Source organism: Vulpes lagopus, chromosome 1, assembly GCF_018345385.1.
Source record: "Vulpes lagopus strain Blue_001 chromosome 1, ASM1834538v1, whole genome shotgun sequence".
Classification (NCBI taxonomy): Eukaryota; Metazoa; Chordata; class Mammalia; order Carnivora; family Canidae; genus Vulpes; species Vulpes lagopus.
In genome coordinates this window covers 174,970,338-174,996,372 of record NC_054824.1, presented here as the reverse complement: position 1 = coordinate 174,996,372, position 26,035 = coordinate 174,970,338, and the positions used below count along the sequence as shown (strand labels likewise).

Genomic DNA, 26,035 nt, shown 5'->3' with positions numbered 1-26,035 from the left:
GTGGCTATACCAGTAAGCATTTCTACCAACGTAAGAGGGTTCCCCTTTCTCCACATCCTCTCCAACATCTGTCATTTCTGGACTTAGCCATTCTTAGCCAATTTTAGCCATTCTGACCAGTGTGAGGTGGCATCTCGTCGTGGTTTTGATTTGTATTTTCCTGATGCTGAGTGATGTTGAACATTTTTTCATGTGCCTGTTGGCCATTTGTATGGCTTCTTTGAAGAAATGTCTGTTCATGTCTTCTGCCCATTTCTTGGTTGGATTATTTGTTCTTTGGGTGTTGTTGAGTTCAGTAAGTTTATTTTTTTTTAAAGATCTTATTTATTCATGAGAGACAGAGAGAGTGAGTCAGAGACATAGGCAGAGGGAGAAGCAGGCTCCCTCTGGGGAATCTAATGTGGGACTCCATCCCAGGACCCCAGGATCATGCCCTGAGCCAAAGGCAGATGCCCAACCTACTGAACCACCCAGGTGCCCCGAGTTTGATAAGCTTTTTTTTTTTTTTTTTAAAGATTTTATTTATTTATTTATGAGAGACACAGAGAGAGAGGCAGGCAAAGACACAGGCAGAGGGAGAAGCAGGGTCCATGCAGGAAGCCCGATGTGGGACTTGATTCTGGGTCTCCAGGATCACGCCCTGGGTTGAAGGCAGATGCTGAACTGCTGAGCCACACAGGCATTCCTGATAAGTTCTTTATAGATTTTGGATACTAGCCCTTTATTTGATAAAAGACATTTGCAAATATCTTCTCCCATTCTATAGATTGTCTTTTGGTTTTGTTGACTGTTTCCTTTACTATGCAAAAGCTTTTTATCTTATGAAGTCCCAATAGTTCATTTTTGCCTTGTTTCCCTTGCCTTTGGAGTTGTGTCTAGTAAGACGTTGCTATGGCTGAGGTCACAGAGGTTGCTGCCTGTGTTCTCTAGAATTTTGATGTATTTCTGTCTCACATTTATTTAGGTCTTTGATTCATTTTGAGCCTTTGTTTTGTGTATGGTTAAAGGAAATGGTCCAGTTTCATTCTGCTGCATGTGGCTGTACAATTTGCCCAACACCATTTGTTGAAGAGACTTTTTTTTTTTCCATTGGATGTTCTTTCCTGCTTTGTTGAAGATTAGTTGACCATATAGTTGAAGATCCCTTTCTGGGTTCTCTATTTTGTTCCATTGATCTATGTGTCTGTTTTTTGTGCCAGTTGCAAGCCATATTTTTTTAAGACACAGAGAACAAATGTTGCACAGCAAAATGTTTACTAGTAAGATTATATCTGTGTTTGAATAGATATATGTAATTGTGTGAGGATATGACTACACACATTTATATAGTGTGTGTACCTTCTCAGGATGTGGGGAGAGGGATGTTTTTACTCTTTATTTTTATTATTTTTATTTTTTAAAGATTTTATTTGTTTATTCATGAGAGACAGAGAGAGGCAGAGACACAGGCAGAGAGAGAAGCAGGCTCCATGCAGGGAGCCCGATGTGGGACTTGATCCCGGGACTCCAGGATCACATCCTGGGCTGAAGGCAGGCGCTAGACCACTGAGCCACCCAGGGATCCCCTACTCTCTATTTTATACCTTTTGTACTATGGAATTTAACTGTATCCATGAATCTTTAATATTGGGGGATACACAGCCCAGCTTTTTAAACAATAAGCTTGTCACTGGGTGAAAGGGAATGGTTTCTAAATTGGTTGAGATTTGTAGCTATTATTGATATTGCTAATAAATTATCTTCACCTTTTCTCCACATCCTTGCATATTATAGAATGAAAGTTTCTTATTAATCTTGGTAAGTAAGCAATTTATCTCTCTCAGTAAATGGTACAGTCCATTTGTAATACTTGATAACTGCAGTGAACCCTGCAGACTGCAGCTGTGCTTGTGTGGAGGGACTTCTTTTTTAATCATCCATCTTTTTAACTACTCTCACATTTTTAGTATGTAAATCTCAGCAGCAGTAGTGAATCCTATTGTAATTTACACAACCATCAAAAATGTAGTTACTAGTCTGGCAATAGAGTGAGAATAACATGCCTTTTGAAATCAGATGGCCTTAGGCCCAAATCTTCCATCCATGATTTACTAGCCATGTGATCTTGAACAAATTAACATCTGAGTCTGTTTTATTATTGGTAAGATAGGGATAATACCTTCCTGTTCTATGGATTACATCTGCAGTGTGTCTAGCTCAGTGCTTGACACGTATCTCCTACCGTTAGCTATCCTTTGTTGCTCAGTTACCACTGATGTACCATATTCCCTTGTGTCTGTGACTTCAACATTGCACTGCTGCACTGTGAACTTTGTTAGCCTTTCAGACTTTCAGATGTCTCCTTTTCTAGGAAGTTTTCTGTTTTCTTTAGGCTAAGTTTGTTGCTTTCCCTCTGTTTTACATCTTACCAGTATAGTATCTAACTTATTTTTTCCATTTTTTTTTAAATTGCAAAACTTTTAAGTGTACAGGAAAAAAACACAAAAGAGTGATAAATGCTTTTATACCTTTGGCCCAAGTTCATTGATCATTAACAGTTTGCTGCATTTTTTATTACTATCTATCTCATTTTCTTGGAACCACTGAGAATAAGTTGCAGATATTGTGACATTTCACCCCTGTGCTTCATATTTCCCCCATAACCACAATCCCATATCACACCTAAGAAATTTAACTGATGACAATAATATGATCAAATATGCAGTCCATATTCTTATTTCCTCAGTTCTAAAAATGTCCCTTTTAGGTTTGTTTTTGGATCTAGGATCATGCCTGTAGGTTAATCTAGAGTATTCCTCATGCATTTTTTCTTTCTTTATTTTTTTTTTTTTGTCTTTCATGACACTGACATTTTTAAAGTGTGTAAAGTTTTGTAGGTTTCAAAATCCTTTTCCTGTCTGATTGCTTTTTCAGGATTAGATCATTGTTTTACTTGTTTTATTAGATCTGCTGTCACATTTTGATTTCCTAGGAGAAAGAGAAAAGCAGCTGCTGGCAGTTAAGAAAGAACTGGCTTTGCACGGCCTATTCCTTCAACCTTTTTATTTCCTAGAGTTGGGCTGGTATTCACATCTAGGCTGTGTTCTCCTGTTGAACGTAAGCAGTTTCACACAACAGGGACATTAGGTAAGGCCACTCTGTATCCTTGGATCAAGACAAAAACAAGACCACTTTGAATTGTATCTGAGTACAGACAAAAACATGAACATTGTTAAAGTCACAAAAATGATCAAGCATATCTTCATCCTGGCCACCATAAGGGACTGCAGCTTCTTTATATAAATCATGGCCTTAGCCTGTCTTCATTCTTTTTGCCTCATAGTAAGATTTATTAAAATCGTAGACTCACAGATTTAGATAGAGCTCATAGAACCATAGAATTATCCCCACTTCCCGACAGCATCAAAACCAGGGCAAAGCCCTCACTTTTTTAAACCTTTCCCAGAAGTACCTAACATGCAAGTCCAAATCTGATAAGTCCATTCTAACACTCTTTGAAATGTCCCAAGATTCCCAATACTATACATTTTCTCTTGTTGCAAGGAGTAATAAATCCAACTTGTTCATTTAGAGGTATGTTCTTGTTACTGTTGACTGGAAAGAATTCACACCCAAAAACCTTGGCCTGTCTTTGTTTTTATTCTGAATGAATTTTTGTTTCAGTTAAGAATCAGCATCAAGCTTTTCTAGCTAGTTTCTTACTGGTCAAGGGCAACTTTTAGTTTCGTATAGCCAGCTTTTGATCATTGATATTTGCATTTTTAAAATGTTGTCACTGCTCTGAGATCTAGATGTTGTTCCACGTTTAAAAAAAAAAAAAGACTATCTCAAAGACAGCTTATAAACAGAGAGGGAGAGAGAGAGAGAGAGACTTTATTTCCATTGATTTATCAGCTTATTAGAATATTTGTATTTAATTTTTCCTCCCACAGCTTTTTTTTTTTTTAAGGATTTTATTTATTCATGAGAGACACACAGAGAGAGGCAGACACACAGGCAGAGAGAGAAGCAGGCTCCATGCAGGGAGCCCGATGTGGGACTTGATCCCGGGACTCCGGGATCATGCCCTGGGCCAAAGGCAGACACTCAACTGCTAAGCCACCCAGGCATCCTTCCTCCCATAGCTTTTAATAAAGAAAGCATCATTGGGTAATTGGAGGTGGGAGGCTGGCTTATATATAATACACACACACACACACACACACATAATATCATATATAGTATATAATCCCACATAATAAATTTTCTTATGAAAAATATGTTTTGCATTTTCTTTTGGAAATTACCTATAATTCTTCTATTCTGTTCACAGGAAAACAATGACCCTGTGAATGGAAATTTAATGCAGTGATAAGCTCCTGTTTATGATCTGTCATTGCTGCTGCTGTCAAGTGAGGTTTAGGTGCTTCTAAAGGACTGTCAACTAGAGAACAGCCCTCACTAAGGTTGTTGGCTACTGTTAGGATGACTGTTGAATCTTGCTACTTTCTTTTTTTAATTTAAAATTATGTAGCTTTGTTAAATATACTAAGGCCAGTAGTTATTGGATTAAAATTCATCTGCTTCTCTTTTGTTTATGCTACAAATACTATTTTTGTTGTTATTGTTATTCTGAAATTCTTGGGAACAAAAAAGTGAGCATGTTCTGTCATCTGTTTGTTCTGATGATAGGATTCAGTGTAATTGAACCTTTTACTGTATAAGCCTTTATTTTTGGTTGTGCTTGCTCCATTCTGAAAAATATTTTAATTCCTCTCCGCTTGTCCAAGTTTAGTGGAATGGAAATTTATAAAGATGTGTTTTGTTCTCTTTAGAAGTTGATGTACTCATTGCTTAACTAGCTTTATAGGGAGATGGGATGAATCCCTGGTTACAGTTAGGGTTGAAGCTCCCATATTAATATGTATTTGTTTTAGCTACAAAACGAGATTTTTTAGTGTGTCATTAAATATTATTGAGTTTTCCATTAAAATTTCTTGACAAGTAGTTAATGCATTTAAAGATAACTTCAGTTGGTTGTGTGGGTTGAAACATACTGTAGTATTTTGTGCATTTTCTAGATTTTTTGTTCTGAGATTATAAATGTTCGTAAAATTATTAATATTAATTCACAGACCCTGGAATTAAGTTTTATTTAAAGGATAAACATATTGGACTAATAATCATAAGTACCAGTATACTTAATTTCTTATTTAGATAAGAGAAGGAATAATGGACAATTAGCTGTAATTTTAACCTATTTGGCCAGTGAGTTTTCCCCAAGACTGAATAACTTACATTGTTGTCAGGTCAGAAAATTTGCTTTACAGGTAGGGGCTCTTGGAAGTTTGTTTGCAGATAATATTACTGATAGGTGTAAGCTAGCCCATCATTTTAGATTCTTATCAGGAGAATTGAGTTTAATTGAATTGTTGCATACGACCTGGGAAATAATAGAAACATAGATTTACCATAATGGTATTAGGTTTGGTTTCTTGTGATAAACCTTAAAACCTGGTAGAAGTCAATTTCCTTCTCATGGTATGAGACCTGAAGGTAGCTTTAGGCAGGATGGCTCCACAGTGATCAGAAATCCAAGCTCCTGACTTGTTGGCTCTGTCACTTTTAACCTGCCATGTCACAGTCCTTCCAGAGAAGGGGCAAGGAGAAAGAAGAAAAGGCTATCTCTCAAAGAGGTTTTTTAGGAAGCTACAGTATAATTTTTGTTTATATGTTATTGATCAGAATTTAGTCCATGGCCCATATGTAACTGCAAAGCAAACTACAAATGTAGTGTTTTTTTTTCTTTTTTTCTGGATTACCATGTCCTTGGTTAGAAATCGGGAAATTATTTTCCTAATTATTTTAGAAATAATTTTAATTAGAAATTATTTTACTAAGGAAGAAGGTGAAAACAGACACCGGGTTAGCAACTGGCACCCTGTTGTGTAGTATAAATAAAGCAGTGTTTTGAATGTCTGGGATCCTCTAATGGATTCCCTTTGGGCTGTTAACCTTTATTGGGCCCTGGGCTGATAAAAGTTGCAGACTCGTTCCCTAGAAAAACCTACCTGTGGACACATGCACAGAATTTTGTAGGACCGTTGTCTCTGGAACCTATCCATTATGCTGAGTGGACCATGCTAAGATCTTTTATTAATGAAAGATGGCTGTTTTCTAAGATGGACTGTTCCACTGTTAAGACTGTTCTTTTTTGAAAAATTTTCTGAATTTCCACCATTCACGCATACAGTCAAACATGAGTTAATTAACATGCTCTGCGTGCTAGACACTGTGATGATACTTGAACATTCAAAGGCATCATCATTAATTTATTAAGTGCTAACTATGTGCCTGTCATGAAACTGGAGTCCTAAGTACATTGTTCATTTTCTCCATTTTGTAAATGAAGAAATTATCTAAGATTTTATAGCTAGTGAATGGTAGAGCTCGTTACACCTGGTCTAACTCTAAAACCATTTCTTTTAGTTTGAAGTAGGTGCTTCACCATAAGCATGAGACCTTGAGCTGAGAGTTTTTAGTGATTCAGTTTCAAAATCTTGTCTTGGGTTATATAGCTAGGGATCTCTTTGTGCCTCAGTTTTCTGTTAACATTTTGCAGAGTGGTTTAAAATGTTTATGTGAGTTCCTCTTTTGATTTTGTATTTTTTAAGCCTGTATTGCCATCAGTGTTCTACATGGCATGTGACAAATGCCAACCAGTAGTCTGATCTAAGTAGTACAAAATGATAATATTTTAAAATGTCTTACCAGCATTCAAATTGTATATAGCATTAAAAAAAATTCTATGAAAACCACCTTTCGATCACCTTGTAAATCACAGCTCACTGGTACTGTGTGTACTGTCTTTTTTCTCACAAGCATGCTGTCACGTACATTGACAGCGGTACACATGGAGTTTGGCTTAAAAGCTTTTTTGCTTCAAGCTGAGGTTTTTGACCCCACTGATATACAGATGTTCTCACAATTTCCTCTCTTCAGCCTCTTTATAAATCAAAAAGAGTGGGAAAGAGAAAATTATATGGGTAATTACAGTATTAAATTACTAGGGAAAACCATTTGAATTCTTTATAATTCGCTTTTCAATTTGAGTTTCAAATCATACCAGCTTCTTAAATGTTGAATTTCTTCGAGTATGGCTGCACCACTAATTTATCAGTTCATACCTCTGTGTCTTGTATCAGAAACATTATTGTCTTTTGGGGGGAGAGTACTGCTGATTCCAACAGTGCAGACTTGACTTTAGAGGATTGTGTAGTAAGGCAGATAGGCCTGCTGCTTCTTTCTGATCTGTGAATGTAAACTCTCAAAAAACCAACCTACCTTCCTTCTTCCTTCCTTCCTTTTTTTTTTTTTTTTAGGTCTTGCTCCTTTTTTAACCTTCCTTCCTTCCTTAAGTCTTGATTCTTATTTGATTCTAGGACGATTCGATGAAACTGTTATTGAAGAGAGAAGACAGTGTGCTGAAGATTTGCTACAGTTCTCTGCCAATATCCCTGCTCTTTATAACAGTAAACAACTTGAAGATTTTTTCAAGGTTTGATAGTCTTTCTGAAATATTTTGTACTGTATTAAATATTTTTGTTTTCTAATTTGTAGTAATGCAGGATTCAAGTTGTTTTTTTAACATAAAATATCATTTACTATTGAATTTCATTCACTAAAATAAGAAGTTAGTTGCTAAACAATGTCTTTGACATATCTTGTTTTTAGTGTAGAAATGTGTAAGATTTTTGATTCATAGATTTAAAAATATTGATGCAAAGGGCTTAGAGATGATCTCATTCACTCCACATTATAATTGAAGTACATTTAAAAAAATGTAAGTATCATGAAATTCCAGTTGTTGCCTTCACTTTTTGAGGTGTCTTTCAGTGGTAGACTTTTTAGGATAGAGACCACTATAAGTCTGTTTTCACTTTGTTATTATTGTACTAATTTGTGTAGGAGATAGAACAAAAGTAGTCACTATACAATTTTAGAGAGATAGGCTAATACAAACTATGTGATCAGGATCATTAGATATTAGTGTTTTCAGTTTCTTGATATATAAGGTTTTCAGTTCTGAGTTCTTTAGAATTTTGTTTTATTTTTTTTTTTAAGATTTTTTTATTTATTTAAAGAAAGAGAGTGCCAGTAGGGGGGTAGGGAAGCAGAGGGAGATAGAGGGAGAGAATCCCAAGTGGACTCTGCACTGAGTGCAGAGCCTGATGCAGGGCTTCATCTCATGACTCGAGCCAAAAATAAGAGTCAGACACAACCAGCTGAGCCACCCAGGTGCCCCAAAGTTCTTTGTCATTTTAAATAATAATTTTCTAATTTATTTTGCATTGAACCTGTACAGTTGTTATTTGATATCAATGTCTTTAATGACCACAGTTTTCCTGTTGCCTTTAGACTTCTACAAAAAGCTAGGTGATTGTGCCATCCTTGTTTTTCCCCTTCTTTAAATATCTACTCATTTGTATAAATTGTTAGAACATATGAAGTATATGAATAGTATATGAGTAGTGCAATTTTTAATTTTCTTGATGCCAGTGGATCTACAAAAGGAAATTATTTTTTAATAGTTTTTTTTAAAGATTTTATTTATTTATTCACGATAGACAGAGAGAGAGAGAGAGAGAGAGAGAGAGAGAGGCAGAGACACAGGCAGAGGAAGAAGCAGGCTCCATGCCAGGAGTCCGATGTGGGACTTGATCCTGGGACTCCAGCATCACGCCTTGGGCCAAAGGCAGGCGCCAAACCGCCGAGCCACCCGGGAATCCCAGGAAATTATTTTTTATGACCTATTTTAACTTACTGAAGAAAGTTGATCCTTTGAAAGATAGTCTAAACTTATGACTTTACACTAATAGAAATACAAATAGTAATAGAAAAGTTTATAGTACCAATAAGATTTCTAGAGATGGACTTCATTGCTTAATTTTCCGTCACTGTGTAAACAAGGCTGAAATGATGAATGTGGCTCTGCTTATGACATACCACAGATCTTTAGGATAAAATGCCAAACCAAATTGATACAGTTCTTTGCTACTCTTAGTTACAACCCTATCTATATGGCAAACAATCTATGCTTAAAGAAAAAGGAAGCGCCTGGGTGGCTCAGTTAGTTAAGCATCTGATTTTGATTTTAGATCAGATCATAATCTCTGAATCATAAGAGCCAGATCTTCATTGGGCTCTGTGCTCAGTGGGGAATCTGCTTGAGATTCTCCCGCTTGCCCCCCCTCCACTCACTCTCATGCACACATGTGCTCTCTCTCTTTCTCTCAAATTAATAAATCTTAAAAAAAAAGAAAAAGGCAGCATTACTAAAAAAGAAGGGTATGGTTTTGTAGAAATTGTGAAAGGCAGTCATGCAAATTAACACATGCCAAGGGCTAAAAAAATCAATCTGGGACTATGGAAGTCAGATCTTAGACTTCGAACAATTTATTTATTTATTTTTAGAGATTTATTCATTTATTTGAGAGAGCGTGTGTAGGGTAGGGTGGGTGGAGGAGCAGAGGGAAAGGGAGAGACACTCCTAAGCAGACTGCACTGAGTATGGAGCCTGACGTGGAACTCAGTCTCACGACCCTGAGATCATGACCTGAGCTGAAACCAAGAGCCCTGTGCTTAACTGCACCACCCAGGTACCCCCTGACTTTGAGCCATTTAAATATGTTACTTGTTCATTCTGTTTCTTTTGGATATGAGAATTCCTTTTTTTTTTTTTTTTGGATATGAGAATTCCTGATTGTAACTGCTGCTGAATAACACTTTTTAGGCTTTGTGAATTGAGAGAAAGAAGAAAAGAAGGAAGACATTGGTCACTTTAAGGGAAGTCAAGCCAATCTTAGAAAATATATTAGAAATACCTTAAGTAGTGTGTTGGTCAGGAGAGAGATACTGATTTAATAATATTACAACAGTAGGGCAGCCCAGGTGGTTCAGCAGTTTAGCGCCGCTTTCAGCCCAGGGCCTGATCCTGGAGACCCAGGATCGAGTCTGATGTCAGGCTCCCTGCATAGAGTCTGCTTCTCCCTCTGCCTGTGTCTCTGCCTCTCTCTCTCTCTCTGTGTCTCTCATGAATAAATAAATAAATATAATCTTAAAAAAATTACAACAGTGGTAGTTAGTCTCTAAATAAAGATACGAAAATACGATCCTTGAGGGTTATTTACCTGCAAGCAAAAAACAAAAAAGCTTACCATATTAGCTGAAATAAGAAAGGGGTTTATTGTTTCATACAACAAGAAGTTGAATGAGGAAGACGGGACAGGATTGGTACAGACCTTAATGATGTCATCAAAGCCTTAGGTTCCTGGTTTGGGGTGTGAAAGGAAAAGGGCTGATGAATGAATGAATACATGCATGCATGCATGCATGCCAGTTTTTAAAAGCTTTCCTAGAAATTCTACTTAGAAGTAGTCCTTCTTACATCTTATAGGTCAGGTCACTGGACCAATTTTTAGTTTTAATGGTCTAGTTTATCAATTTTTTTTCTTTTTTTTGAATCACGCTTTTTTGGTCATATCCAAGAACTTGGATTAATTAGCCCAAAGTCTTCTGTGATCTTTTCTAAAAGTTTTGGTCTTAGATTTAGGTCTGTGATCCATTTTCAATTAATTTTTGTATACAGTGTGAAGTAACAGTCTAAATTCATCTTTTGGAACAAGAATATCAAATAGTCTCAGCACTGTATGTTGAAAAGGCCATCCTTTCCCCATTGAATTACCTTGGCATTGTTGCTGAAAATGAATTGAATGTAAATATAATGGTTTCCTTTTTTTTTTATTATAAAGATTTTATTTATTTATTCATCAGAGATACAGAGAGAGAGAGGCAGACACAGGCAGAGGGAGAAGTAGGCTCCCCACAGGGAGCCCGATATGGGACTTGATCCCGGACTCCGGGATCATGACCTGAGCCAAAGGCAGATGCTCAACTACTAAGCCACCCAGGCGTCCCATGATGGTTTATTTCTTGACTTTTGATGTGTTCTATTGATTTATATGCTTGTTCTTATAACAGTACTGTCTTGACTTCATTATTGTAGCTTTATAATAAGTTTTGAAATCAGATAGTTTAAGTTGTCCCACTTTATTCATCATTTTTCAGAATTATTATGGCAATTTTGAGTCCTTTGAATTTCCATAAAAAATTTTAGCATCAACTTGTCCATATGAACAAAAAATCTTGATGGGAGTTTGATTGGAATTCTATTAAATCTGTAGTTCATTTTAGGGAAAATTGTTTCTTAACAATATTGTCTTCCAATCCATGAACATGAAATAACTCTCCATGTATTTAATTAGTCTCAGCGGTGTTTTGCAATTTTCAGTGGATAAGTCTGCACCTCATTAAAATTACTATAAACGTTTTATTCTTTTGATACCTTTGTGAACAGAATTGTGTTTTTAGTTATTAGCATTATGTTTTAAAGGTTTAATACATGTTATAGCATATATCAATATTTTTGTCTTTTTGTGGCTATATAGTATTCCTTTGTATGGATCTGTGGATTTACTTCATTTTGTTTATACATTCATCAGTTGAGCACATTTGGGTTGTCTCTCCCTTTTTGCTATTATTAATGATGCTGTTGTAAATAGTGGCATATAAGTTTTTCATGTGGGCATATCTTTTCATTTTTCATAGGTACATACCTGATATTAGAATTAATCTGGGGGGATCTCAAATTTTAATTCAATTTATTTACTTGTTATAGGTTTATTATGATATTCTCTTTCTTCTTGAATTGGCTTTGGTAATTTGTCCCTTCCCAGGAATTTTCATCTAAACTGTGTAATTTATTAGTGTAAATTGTTCATAGTATTTCCGTATAATGCCTTTGATTTCTGTAGGGATGGTAGTGATGTCCCTTCTTTCATTCATCATTTTGGTAATTTGTATATTATTTATTTTTTTCTTGGTCAGTCTAGCTAAAAGTTTGATACTGTTGATTTTTTTTCAAAAGACTAACCTGGTTGGGGTGCCTGGGTGGCTCTCCATTGATTAAGCGTCTGATTTGGCCCAGATCATGATCTCAGGGTCCTGAAATAGAGTTCCATATTGGGCTCCATGCTCAGAGCGGAGCCTACTTCTTCTCCCTTTGCCCTTCCCCCTGCTCTCTCTCTTTCAGTTGAATAAATAAAATCTTTAAAAAAAAAAACCTAACCTGGTTTTGTTGATTTTTCTCTATTTCATTTTCCTCTCTTTTCTATATTTCCTTTTATTGATTTCTACTCTAAACTTTATTTCCTTCCTTTTGCTTGCTTGGATTTACTTTGCTGTTTATCATTTTTATTCAGTTTTTTTTTTTAAATTTCTTTTGTGATTTTTAAAAAATTTCTTTTTAAAAGAAATTTTAAACTTTAAAAAAAATTTTTTTAAAATGCATTTTTAAAATATGCATTTTTAAAATGCATTTTTAAAAATTTCTTCTGTGATTGTTCTGTGAACCCATTGGTTATTTAGAAGAATGTTCTTTTAATTTCCAAATATTTATTGATTTCCTAATTTTTTTTTTTAAGATTTTACCTATTTATCTATGAGAGACACACAGAGAGAGGCAGAGACACAGGTAGAGGGAGAAGCAGGCTCCTTGAGTGGAGCCCGATGTGGGACTCGATCCAGAGACTGGGATCACGCCCTGAGCCGAAGGCAGATGCTCACCCACTGAGCCAGCGAGGTGTCCCCCCTAAAATTTCTTTTACTGTTGAAATCTAGTATTGTTTTCTAATGGTTGTGGTCAGAAAACATGTGTTGTATGATTTCAGTTCTTTTAAATTTAGTGAGGTTTGATTTATTTCTTAGTATACCACCTGTCCTAGAGAATGTTCCATGTGTGCTTGAAAAGAATACATGTTCTGTTATCAGGTGGAATTTTATGTAAATTGTAGTTAGTTCAAATTAGTTGCTAGTGATGTTTAAGCCTTCTGTATCTTTGCTGATTTTCTGTCTAGTTCTATCAATTATTTTGAGTGAGGTATTGAAGCCTCCAGTTATTATTGTTGAATTTTCTGTTTGTCTTTTCAGTTGTTAATGTTTATTTATTTTGGGTCTCTATTGGCATGTGCATGTGTATTTATTTATAGTGGTTATAACTTCCTGCTAAGTTGATTTTCTTAGCCTTACGAAATGTCCCTCTTTATCTTGAGTAATATTTATTGTCTTAAGATCTATTTTGTGTGATTTTAATATAAATCACTCTTTAATAAAGACCATCTAGGTCTCTTTTTGTATGGAACCTCTGTTTTTATTCTTTTGCTTTCAATCTATTTGTGTTATTGAATCCAAAGGATATTTCTTACATGCACTATGTAGTTTGATCTTATTTTTTTTTATCCAGTCTCAAAATTGCTATTGTCAATTGACATATTTAGTTCTTTTATATTTAAATATGCTATTTTGCCAAATGTTATATATCTCATATGCTTTTTGTTCTTTTGTTTCTCCTTTATGTCATTTTTTGCATTAGATACTTTTTGTACCATTTAAATTCCCCTTTTATGCTTTTTTAAGTTAAGAGGGTGAGAAAAAATATCAAGCAGACTCCCTGCTGAGAGTAAACCTGATACAGGGCTGAATCTCACTATCCTGAGATGACCTGAGCCTAAATCAAGAGTTAGATGGTTAACCCACTGAGCTACCCAGGTGTTCCCTAATTTATATTCTTAATGGTTGTTCTAGGGATAAAAATAATGCATTTTAATTTATGCCAATTTTCTTGAGGTTAATATTAACTTAATTCCAGTAAAATAGAAAAAGTTTGCTCATAAAGCTGTAGTCAATCTTCCTTTTTTTTTTCCAATCTTCCTTTTTTTGTGTTATTATCATGTATATCTCAAATATATTGTACACCCAACAATATAGTGTTATGATTGGATGTCTTTTAAAGAAATTAAGGAGATGAAAAGAGAAGAACATATATTTATGTAGTCATTTATATTTACCCTCATAGTTATCTTTTTTTGGTGTTCTTTATTTGTCCAGGTAGATTTAAATTACCATTTGTTGTCAGCTTGAAGGATTTCCTATAGTTTCTTTTTTTGTGTTTGTAAGGTGGGCTTGCTAGAAACAGATTTTCTTATTAGTCTTCGGAAGTGTTTTTGTTTACCCTTCATTTTAAAGGAATAGTTTTTCTGGATATATGGAATTATTGATGAACAGTGTTTCTTTTAGTATTTTGAATTGGTAATTTCAGTACCTTTTGTTTTCCACTGTTTTTTCTTTTTTTTAAAGGTTTTATTTATTTATTCATGAGAGACAGAGAGAGAAGCAGAGACATAGGTAGAGGGAGAAGCAGGCTCCATGCAGGGAGCCTGATGCGGGACTCGATCCTGGGACCCTAGGATCACACCCTGGGCTGAAGGCAGGTGCTAAACCACTGAGGCACCCAGGGATCCCCTCCACTGTTCTTTATGAGAAGTTGTTTGTTATTTTTTACTGTAGCTCTGATATAGAAGTCTTTTTCTGTTTGCTGCTTTCAGAATTTTGTCTTTGTCTTTTAGTAGTGTGACTCAAGGTGTTCATCTTTTTCTGTTTATCCATTTTAGGTTTAATTTGTCTTCCTATATTGGTAGATGATTATTTTTCATCAAAGCTTGAAAGTTTTCTGCCTCATCTTTTCAAATATTTTTTCCAACTTTTTTCTCTCCCTTGTCTGGTACATGTAAGTTGGTATGCTTACTATTATCCTTACTGCTCTCTGATTCTCTTACTAGGTGTTTCTTTCCTATGATTTTCATTTTGGAGAGTTTCTATTGATCTTTAAGTTCATTTATTATTCATCTTTCTCAAATCAGTTGCATTTTGTTACTATGATTTCTATCTGGTTCTTTTTTTAGAATTGAGATTCACGTAACATAAAATTCACCATTTTAAAGTATAAAGTTTAGTGGCATTTAGTATATTCACAGGGTTGTGCCACCATTATCATTGTTTAATTCCAGAATATTTTCATCACCCCATATCGAAATCCTGTGCCCATTAGCACTTAACTCTTCCTTCCCCACTTGCCCTAACTCCTAGCAACCACTAATATATTTTCCATCTTGATGGATTTGTCTATTCTGGACATTTCATGTGAATGGAATTATATAATATGTGACCTTTTGCATCTGCCTTCTTTTACCCACCTAGCTTAATGTTTTCAAGATTCATCCATGTTGTAGTGTGTGTCAGTGCTTCATTGCTTTATATGGCTGAATAATACTCCATTAGATGGATATGAATATGCCATACTTTATCTATGAATCATTTGACAGACATTTGAATTATCTCTACTTTTGGATCTTATGAATAATGTTGCATTTGGTTCATTTTTATAATTTATATTTATTTATATTTGTTATTTCATGAGTCATAAATATCATACTTTATTTATTTATTTTAAAAATATCATACTTTAAAAAATTCTGTAGGGGCACCTGGGTGGCTCACATGGTTGAGTGTGCCTTTGGCTTGGGTCATGATCCTGGTGTTCTGGGATCGAGCCCCATGTCCCCACTGAGCTGGAAGCCTGCTTCTCTTTCTCCCTCTGCCCCTCCCCCTGCTCATGTTCCTCTTGGTATCATCTCTCTGTCTCAAATGAATAAATAAAAATCTTTAGAAAAATTCTTTAATCGCAACTTTCTTCAATTATTTAACTTCTATAAATAGCTGCTTTGAAGTCTTGGCCTTTTAAGTCCAATGTCTTTGCCCCCTGGAGTTAGTGCCTATTGATTGCTTCTCCTACTTATCTGCCATGTATGGTGCACACACTTTCTAATTTCTTTGAATGTCTTGTGATTTTTTTTTGTTGAAAACTGGAAGTTTTGGGTAACATAGCAGATCAGAGTTCCAGTTTTTGCCCTGAGGATTGTTAGTGTTGTTTTGTTAGTGTGTGTAGTAACATGCCTATACTGAATCTGTGCAGTCTGTTTAGTGGGTAGTGTATGCTGATATCTATCTCTGCTCAATTTTTAATTTCTATTGTATTTTTAAACTAATCCCTATTGCTAACCAGGGATTAGTCCTGCATCAGCATAGCTTAATGGTCAGCCAGTGATTCGTCTTTGCTTATATTTAAACATTTTGTTCCATTATATGCTGCTTCCACATGCTGATGATTCCTGGTGTATTTTCAGAGTTTGAGCAGTTTTTAAGTTTGTACTGGCTTTTGCTTTCTTTTGGGATCTCTTGGATCTCCTCTGTGTGTGTGTGTACACATCATGGTTTGCCAGGGACTTGTAGATAGCTCCATTTCTTTTCTTTTCTTTTTTTTTTTTTTTTTTTGGAGATTTTATTTATTTATTCATGAGAGACACAGAAAGAGGCAGAGACATAGGCAGAGAGAGAAGCAGGCTCCCTATGGGGAACCTGATGTGGGACTCCATCCCAAGACCCTGGGATCACGCCCTGAGCCAAAAGCAGACGTTCAACCACTGAGCCACCCGGGTTCCCCCAGATAGCTCCATTTCTCTCTGATCTTCTGCATGGATGGGTAGAGAGCTTATTAAGAACCCAAATGGCTGTGTATTTCCTGTATCTCCCTGCGAAATGTCTGGCTAATATGCTGGTTCTTCGCTTGCTGCATGTTTTGCTGAGCCACTGTGCTTTGGCACTGAGATTATTACTATTACTGATATTACTGTTTGGTATGGACTTTTTTCTCTGCTTCAATCCAAATCATGCCAGCCTCCTCTGCAAGTGAACCCGCTGAATTTCAAGACTTGTCTTGCCCTTGTATAATTACCATGGCAACCCAGCTGGGATGGAAGGTGGGAGCAACCCCAGGCTATTGGTCAATTTCCAGAGCCCTCAAATGGTCATCCTGACGGTTTTCTCTACATCATTGCCTTTTGGGGAGAGCATTTGCTAATCTACTTATTCCGTCATACCTGAACTCCATCACTCCCCAGATTGACATTTCATTAACAAAAAAAAAACTTAGATGCTGTGTAATAAGAGTTTCTGTCTACTGTGTAATGAAGAACACTAAATGGTTACTGTTTTTGGTCCAGAGATCAAAATAGCAACTAATCTAGAGATTTAATGTGGAGATTAAAATAGAATTGTGGCTTATTTTCCCACTACTTCCCTTGAGTTCCTATGGAACAGTTTTTATTATTTTGTTTAATTAAAGTTTTACTCTTTATTATTTACTTTGTATAATATTGTTTGTTAAATTAGGTAAATAAAATTTCTCTGGAATTCTGAGCTAAATGTTTTTTGCATTCTTTAGTATTTTTAAAAATCTGATAAACAGATCTTGTATCAGCTAATATTAACAAAAATTTATTGAGTGTTTATGTTGTTCTAAGTACTTTACATGTATGAAATCTTGTAGTCCTAACAACTTGAGTTATAGATAATGTTTTCATTTTATAGATAAGTAACTTAAACTTACACACCTGGTGGTCGAAGAGATAGTAGTTGAAGGGCACTTTCTGTTAAGTAAGATTGTAAATAAAATCAGCTTTGTCTATTAAAATTCTTAAGATATTTGCAGATTTTTTTAAGATTTGGTTTGGATGGCTTAGTCTGAAGTAGAGACTGTTTTGGAGAAAAATTCAGATATAAACTGTGATTTGAATATTTTAATAAACAAATAGAACTAAGTCATATAAATTCTTGCCTCTAAAGAGAATAATTGTTTTAAAGTTATAGTTCACTTAACACTCTTGGAAGTAAAAATTGGTAATTTGAGAGGGACCATTTCTAATTTCTCTTAAAGATAAGCGGGAAGGGAGAATTTTGATTATGTAAAGAGAGTTGTTGAATTCTTTGTGCTGAAGAAGAGAGGAAATAGAGGTCTTATGTTTCTCTTAGGTTTTGCTATCCCGATAGGAGTGTTTGGGGGCATGGAACTATTGGTGGAAGGTAGAAGGAAAGATGTTAAGGAGCAGAAAAGCTATTTTTTAATTAGTTATAATTATTTAAGGATTATAAGCCTTTATACCTGTGATTGGCACTGTCTACAAAACCACAGCACAAAATCACACCACCACTGCTTACCTGCTAAGTACATTCTCTAGCTGCACATGGAGTAAGATTCTCTAGTTGCACATAGAATAAGAGAAAACAGTTTTTTAATAGTTTAATTTGCAAACCTAAATACAGAATTAAAATAATGGTCATATGGAAAAATCCATTTTGTATTTATTAAATAATACAAATATCTTAAATTTGTTTAATTTTAGTTTTACATACATTATTATGTCTAAATGATTTTCAAATTTAAGGTACTTCTGGAATCGCTGAGATATGGTGTGATATATTGTAGTTTCTATTTTATTTTAAAATTTTTATTTATTTAAAAAAGATTTTTATTTATTTATTCTTGAGAGACACAGAGAGAGGCAGAGACATAGGTAGAGGGAGAAGCAGGCTCCATGCAGGGAGCCCAATGTGGGACTTGATCCCGGGACTCCAGGATCATGCCCTGGATTGAAGGCAGGCGCTAAACCACTGAGCCACCCAGGTGTCCCATATTTGTAGTTTTTAATTTGATAAAATTAAATGGCTTTTAATGGAGTCCCAATATTTATTACTAATTCGAATGACCAGTCACTAAGGATGCTGAATAATGGTTTTTAGTTGGTGGATGTTTTATTTTTCTTGTGTTTAAGTGAGTATTTTTTATAGAGTTTTAAAAAATATGCTTTTATAAAAAGCCATACGATATTATAATATTTCTTTGAATTTTAATATATTAAAATAGATTTTAATTAAAGATTTTTTTTTTACAGCAATTTAGTTTACAGAAAAATTGTGCAAAAAGTATAGTGCTAAAAAATAAAAGTACAGTGCTTTCAGGCATGCCTGGGTGATGCAGTTGGCTAAGCTTCTGACTCTTGATTTTGGCTTATTAGGTCCTGATCTCAGGGTGATGAGTTCAAGCTCCATATTGGGCCCCACACTCAGCGCAGAGTCTGTTTAAGTTTTTTTCTCCCTCTGCCTCTTCCCCTGTACGTGTGTGCCCTCTCTCCCTCAAATAAAAAAAAAAAAAGAAGAAAGTATAGTCCTTTTCTATATACCTCTTTCCCCTTCACAGAGATTCTGCTATTGTTAATACTTTGTATTGGTGTGGTACCTTTGTAAAAATTGATGAACAGTACTGATATTCCTATTGATTTTTTAAAGCTATTATTATCTAGTTTAACAGATGAATAGTTTCTGTAATCCTTATGTAAAGTTGAGATAACTATTGTTCATTTATTACTCATTTTAAAAATACTCTTATTAACAGTGAAACACAATTACTCTCCTCTTTTTAGGGTGGAATAATTAATGATGGTTCTGAATTGATTGGTCCTGCTGAAGCTTATTCTGATTCCCTCGTTGATAGCTTTCCTGAGTGTAGTACAGAAGGTATGATATTTTGATATTTTTTTCATTTCATGATTTTGACTGCAGAAAACTATAAATCATATTTGAATCGCAAAAGAATAGATGGCTATAAGAATTTGAGAGTATTTCACCAATTCTAAGATACTATTTTTCCTTCAATATCACTGATACTGAGCAAGTGATATTGGGTCGATGATATCTTACATTTAATTGACAGCTTTTTTTCTTTCTTAGTGAAATATAAAGTAATGATTTATCCTACAATTAACAGCATATTGGATTTAGTGAAATGTGGTACAATGAATGTTCACAATTTGTATTGTCTGGTGTTAAGAATATTTTGCTAAAATTTATTTAGTAGCGTCTGACTTTTAGACAATTTCAAAACTGGTTTTATTTTTTTATTTTTAATTTTTAAAAAGATTTATTTATTCATGATAGAAAGAGAGAGAGAGAGAGAGAGAGAGAGAGGCAGAGACACAGAAGGAGGGAGAAGCAGGCTCCATGCTGGGAGCCGGAAGTGGGACTCGATCCCGGGACTCCAGGATCGCGTCCTGGGCCAAAGGCAGGCGCTAAACTGCTGAGCCACCCAGGGATCCCCTCAAAACTGGTTTTAAAAGTTTAGTCATGGGGATCCCTGGGTGGCGCAGCGGTTTGGCGCCTGCCTTTGGCCCAGGGCACGATCCTGGAGACCCGGGATCGAATCCCACATCGGGCTCCCGGTGCATGGAGCCTGCTTCTCCCTCTGCCTGTGTCTCTGCCTCTCTCTCTCTCTCTGTGACGATCATAAATAAATAAATAAAAATTAAAAATAAATAAATAAATAAAAGTTTAGTCATGTTCCGAGAAAGAATAAACCTAAGCAGTTTTAGTGTTTTAGTATGTTTTATAATAATGTGAATCTAAACCAGTGCAATTTTTGAAATTTTAATCATTTTAATTAAAAGATGCTTAATCTCTTGTTTTTATTCTCTAGTTGAGCCATCCTTGAATTTTTATGAAGAGTTAAAATCCATACATTTTATTCTTTAAATTTCCTTAGCTAGTTTTCTTGCAGGGAAGATTTTGGAATTAAGAAAAAGAGATTTGGAGACAGGGAGGGAGAGTTTTTAAAAATAGGTAATTAGATTTATTTGAGGAAGCTTAGGTTTGTTTTATATAAAAGTAAAATCATAGACTAGATATTTCTTGATCTTTTTCATGGATTATAGGTTATGGTAGAGGAGGATGCTTAATATGGGAGGCCATAATCTCATTTCAGTGATGTTTTTGTAGGGATATGTACTAATATTATATATCAGCAGACACATTGATATAGGCTTATTGCAGTAAGTTCCTATCTTAATTTGGTAGGAGCAGCAAGTTCCCGTCTTGCTGTAGGCTAAAGCATTTAAAATTTGTTTCTCAGGTGCCTTGTTAGCACAGTAGGTAGCATGTCAGTCTCATAAAATTTATTTTTCTTTTGTTGCCACTGCATTGAGACATGATTGGCTCTTCTTTTTCTTTTTTTTTTTTTGTGGTGGCTCCCAATGACTTAAAAACAAAGTCCATTCATTTATACCTAGTGTTTTGTGTAATGTATGGGGACCTCAGGCCCAGGGGTTTCCATTAGGTCTTCAATACCTTTGACTCCATACTGAATCAGCCAAGGTCATAAAAAACATTGCTGACAGTAATTTTAGTTTACAATCTATTTTGTCTTGGGGGGAAAAGTACCTGTTCCCTGTAACCTGTTTTGATCTGCAGATCCTTGCCAGGCTTTGGAAAATCTGGTCCCTGCTTGGGATCCCAATGTGATTCTGTTTCTAGAGCCAGTTTCCTTGGAAGGTAGCTTTATTTGGGATAATCTGATCTGGCCATTACCTCCGAGATACTCTTTTCCTGAGAAAGGAGGAGAAGGGTATCTTTTGCCTGTAAATGTGCTAATTTGGTGACATCCAATAATGGACAAATGAATTAGAAAGATTTATAGGAGAGTGTTCAGTGAAGAGTACAGTTCTTGGAAATTGTAGAATGCTTCTTAATTTCTCCTCTTTTGTGTTTTGTTATAGGAATATAAGGTTGCATGACTTGGGAATGGTTATATTCTTTTGATATCAATAAGCCTTTTTATTCTTTCTTTATTTTTTAAAAATATTTTATTTATTTATTCACGAAAGACAGAGAGAGAGAGGCAGAGACACAGGCAGAGAGAGAAGCAGGCTCCATGCAGGGAGCCCGACGTGGGACTCAATCTCGGGTCTCCAGGATCACACCCTGAGCTGAAGGCAGCGCTAAACCGCTGAGCCACCCGGACTGCCTAATAAGCCTTTTTAACTAGGTGTGAATCAGCTATGGTAGGAGATGTATGTCTGAGAACCTATTTTAGTGTTAGGTCATCATGAATGGAATGATACAGAGGTCTTTGGTTGTCATCTGGAAAAGAAGGGGAGGAGCATTATTATTGGGAATGTGTTTTCTTCAGATAGTGTTCTAGAATCTGGAAAGCTGTTCAGGGTAAAAATGTGGTAAAAAAAAAAAAAGATATTACCTAGAACTAGGATGAGTTTGTAACTTATTGTCCAAACTGGATCTCACACTTCTGAGAAGTAAAGAGGATGCTTTAATAAGTATAGCAAGACTGGGGCTGCCTCTGGCACAGTGGGATGGTATGGGCTGCCCTACCTAAAGCAGTTGTTCCAGAATTTACCTTTGAAATTTCCAAAAGATGCATTTTCCTTGGAAGGATTTATCTTTTAGGAATATGCTTTTATGAGAGAAATTGGGGGCAACTTTTTTTTTTTTAAAACCCCAGAAAAGGACAGCCCGGGTGGCTCAGCGGTTTAGCGCCGCCTTCAGCCTGGGGTGTGATCCTGGGGACCTGGGATCGAGTCCCATGTCGGGCTCCGTGCATGGAGCCTGCTTCTCCCTCTGCCTGCTTTTCCCTCTGCCTGTGTCTCTGCCTCTCTCTCTCTGTGTCTCATGAATAAATAAATAAAATCTTAAAAAAAACAAACAAACAACCTAGAAAAGACTTATGCTACCTAAAAGTAATACTGGCATTTTATCCTTTCAGCGCATAGAAAAGCTGTTAATGGTTGTGTTTTTTACCCCTTCCCTTTAAAAGCCTTTTTGCCTGACTAATTAATCCTGCTGAAAGACACCTTGTTGACTAATACAGATCACAGTGTCAGCTTGCAAATTCATTGTTTTTTGAGAGGGGAAATGACTTTTAAATATCATGAGATTGTCTGGCATACTGGGGAAGTGGAAGATATACTTTCCTACCAAAAGGTCTGCAAGCCCCTGAGATAGCAAAGGGAGAGGGCCTCTCCTAGCAAAAGAGCAGAAAAGCTGGCAGCCGGCCAAGCCCCACAGGTACACAGTGAAATGGAGGGTTGTAGAGGGATTGTGGTGGCAAGTGCTTGTGATTTGGATTTAGAGCCAAAATGTGAGGAAGTGATTCACTCTATAACAACTCCTCTGAGTGTAGTATTTTAAATGATGTTTCAAAGGTGTATTCATTTTTCATACTTGTGATTTAGTTTGCCAGTGAAATGAGCCAGAGGGGCAAATCTTAATATATAGTCTGCTATTTCAAGGTCCTTCAGTAGTTAGAATGACATGGCAAGTATATCACTTCTCAGAGAACAGATGTAGAGGCTAAATGATCATTATTTTTATTAGTACCATAAAAATGCAATCAACAGGTCTTAATTTACCTTGAAGGAAAGTTTTCTGAGGCAAACATAAAGAGCTGGATTAATGTTTTTTTTTTTTTAATTATCATTATTTGATAGTGGGATAGAGAAAACTTTAAGGTTTCATAAAACCAATAATTTGGTAATTAACTGGTAAATATATTTTATCTAATATGAAATTGAAAATTATAAAATTATTCAGTAGGTTTTTAGATAAAAAAGTTAATATTGTTTTATGTTTTTAAAATGAAGTGGTCACTCTTTATCTCCTTTGTCCGGAGAAATTAAACTACATATATTTTTAAAGATGAAAGAAGATTGACTTGATTGTTAACATCTTATTTCCTTTTTAAACTTGCATCTTTTCATTTGATTAAACTTAGCTATGAAGTTACTATGACATTTGTGGAAATCTGGCCGAAATGGTGCATGGGAATTGAGCTTCTTGACATGTTTCTCTCATCTGTTGGCCTGTTTGAAGGATGTAGTTGCTTTACTGCCATGCTGGCCTTTATATTGGAGCCTTTGATGTTGGTAGACTCTCATCTGGTAACCTGTGTCATTTCCTCTTCCTAATACGTTGCTTGACTTCCTTTGCAGTTATGGGAGGGACATTTTCCAGGTGTATGCAGCAAACAAGAGAAAATAATTAGGTGATCATAACCACAAATACAAATTGAGAGATCAGCTTCTTATATGTAGATCTTAAGAGTGAATGTTCTTAAATGTCTCCTGGAATAGCCAGATCTACTTTTTTTTTTTGGTAGTATATTGTGGATTAAGAGCTCCATGGGGCTCACTTGTGGCAATTGTAGACAAAAGAAAGGATCTATTAAGTTGTCTTGAAGTAGCCATTTTAGAGTAAATGAAATGTACATTTTGATAATAGCATCTATTGCTGGTCTATGTAAAGGATCTCTAAAATCGCCTTCAGTTCAAGATTTGTGTTTTTATTTGATGGGGGAATTCTTTAAAGCATGAAGATTAGAGTTAAACTGTATTAAATTGAATAATGTTGATGAGTTTTAAACTCTTAGGGGAGACTAATTGGAAGGGTGTATAGTTATTTAAGCTTGAAGAAAATCATCTGTATCAATGTACCATTTCATTATTATGATATTTTTCTTTTTGTTATTTGTATTATTTTCGTTTAGTTGATTTAAAGTTGATGCTTTGAAATGGGATCATTTAAAAAAGGAATATTCTTCAGTAGATTGGCTACTTAATAGCCTAAATCTATTTTTCAGACGAACTTAAAGTCTACGCACTACATGGAGTAGTGTAAAATGACAAAATCTAGAAAGCCTAATTAAAAGTCATTTAAATTTAAAGTAGAATTTAATGTGAATGTCCACTAGGTGGCACCATGAGAACTCTAAATCTAGTTACTCTGATTATTTTAGGCCCTCCTGTATTATGAGAGAAGGCTTATTCACTTTGAAGTTCTTTTTTCTCTTAAGTGCTTATCTACTTAACTGTTATTCATTGTCCCTTATTAGTTGAATTTTATTTGGTGAGGGAGCTTACATAGGGAAAAAGGAACGGATCATTATTCTCAAGATAAACACAAATGAGAATGTGTCATTCTGTGTGTGCATGTAAAACAAATGATACAAATTATACATATTGACTCTTAAAAACCCTAGGGCTATTGAGGATAATGTTGTGTATTAGGATTTTAGGGCTGGGGGGGAAATAAAAAAATCATAATATGTCATGGAAAGTGTTTTAGAGTAGAAAGAATGATATAGATAAATCCCTTACTCTACAATTAAAAATTGGAATTTCAGAGAAGTAAAGCCATGTGCCTAAGGTGGTCCAGGCACTCCAAATATTCAGCAGCAAGTATATTTTGAAAGGGGAGATTTAATTTTATGGAGAGGTAAGCAATGAGAATACCTATTTGTTTATAGAAAGCTCAGTGTGAGCTACTTGAGTGCTCTGTAGCAGGTTTGATTTGCAGAGGAGATTATGGTGAGTAGCAACATAAAAAGTTCATTAAGTAGAAAGGGAAGCCAACTCAGGGATCTTTGTTGTTGATAACAGTATTAGGGTTGTAATTTTGATTGATGTGTTGTTTTCTGAGGTTATTCTGTTTTTCACCAAACATGCAGTAGATATTCTGATGCTCTTTTCATAACATTTTCAAGGGTGAAGCAAAGACTTGTCCTCAGGACATTATAAAAATGTGAAACATCAAAGGAATGGTACTTTTTCATAACAGCAGTTATTTCTAAATGATAAGTTGGTAATCAAATACTGGAGTCTTAATTAGCATCAAGTTTTAGATTTAGATAGTCATCTAAAATCATATTTATAAGGGCTTGTTTCTTAATGGAGATTGATATGTATGTCTTCTACCTCAGGGTGACCTTTGTTCTGCTGGCTAGATATTTTGCTTTGTGTGTGAAGCATGAGTCATTGCTACTAGGAAAAGTAGAAATTCCCTTTCGTTGACTGAACCTCAGTGCTCAGTGAAAGCTATCAGCTAATAATAATGAGGCCATGTATTTTATATATAGTTGACCATGACAGACCACCTGTTGTTCTAAAGGAAACTGATCTCTTTTTGCAGATGGTCTTCAAATACAGATTTCTGATAGTTTATAGTATAAAGATTTATTCTATAGCAACTCAACCTTTTCCCCTGGTGCCTGTCTTTCAGAGGTGGTGTCCTAGACAGATTTCACTAGACTGCCCTACTCTGAGCAGTTCAAAGCACAGAAGGTGAGGGTAGGTAGGTGAACTGGGATGCTATATAAACCCCTCATGTCTGTAGCTGCTTTTTAACCGGTCACCTGGGGCCCTCTAATAGCCCTGAGACTTGAATCTCTGTGATATGAACCTGGAGGCAGAACGCTTTCATAGAACCTTTGACTCTTCCCCCTCCCATCTCTTCCCAAAAAGGCTTAGGTTTTTGTCTTGATGGTGTTGGTGAAGCATGTACCTTTTACTCTCATGATGGCTCCAGAGGGCCCCTTTAAACATGGATTGACTTCAGGTTGGTTTCACTTTTGACAAAGAGTCTCTGA

The 26,035-nt window shown here is 35.6% G+C and overlaps 1 protein-coding gene across 5 annotated transcripts in view; it reads left to right on the top strand.

Moving 5' to 3' along the window:
• RPS6KC1 (ribosomal protein S6 kinase C1) overlaps window positions 1-26,035 on the top strand; it is a 180,399-nt gene that overhangs the window by 32,667 nt on the left and 121,697 nt on the right. For all 5 annotated transcript variants that reach the window (XM_041757097.1, XM_041757086.1, XM_041757136.1 and 2 more), the window contains 2 exons: window positions 7,422-7,537; window positions 19,251-19,344. In XM_041757097.1, the coding sequence (XP_041613031.1) occupies window positions 7,422-7,537; window positions 19,251-19,344 (210 nt within the window). The remainder of the gene's footprint in view (window positions 1-7,421; window positions 7,538-19,250; window positions 19,345-26,035) is intronic.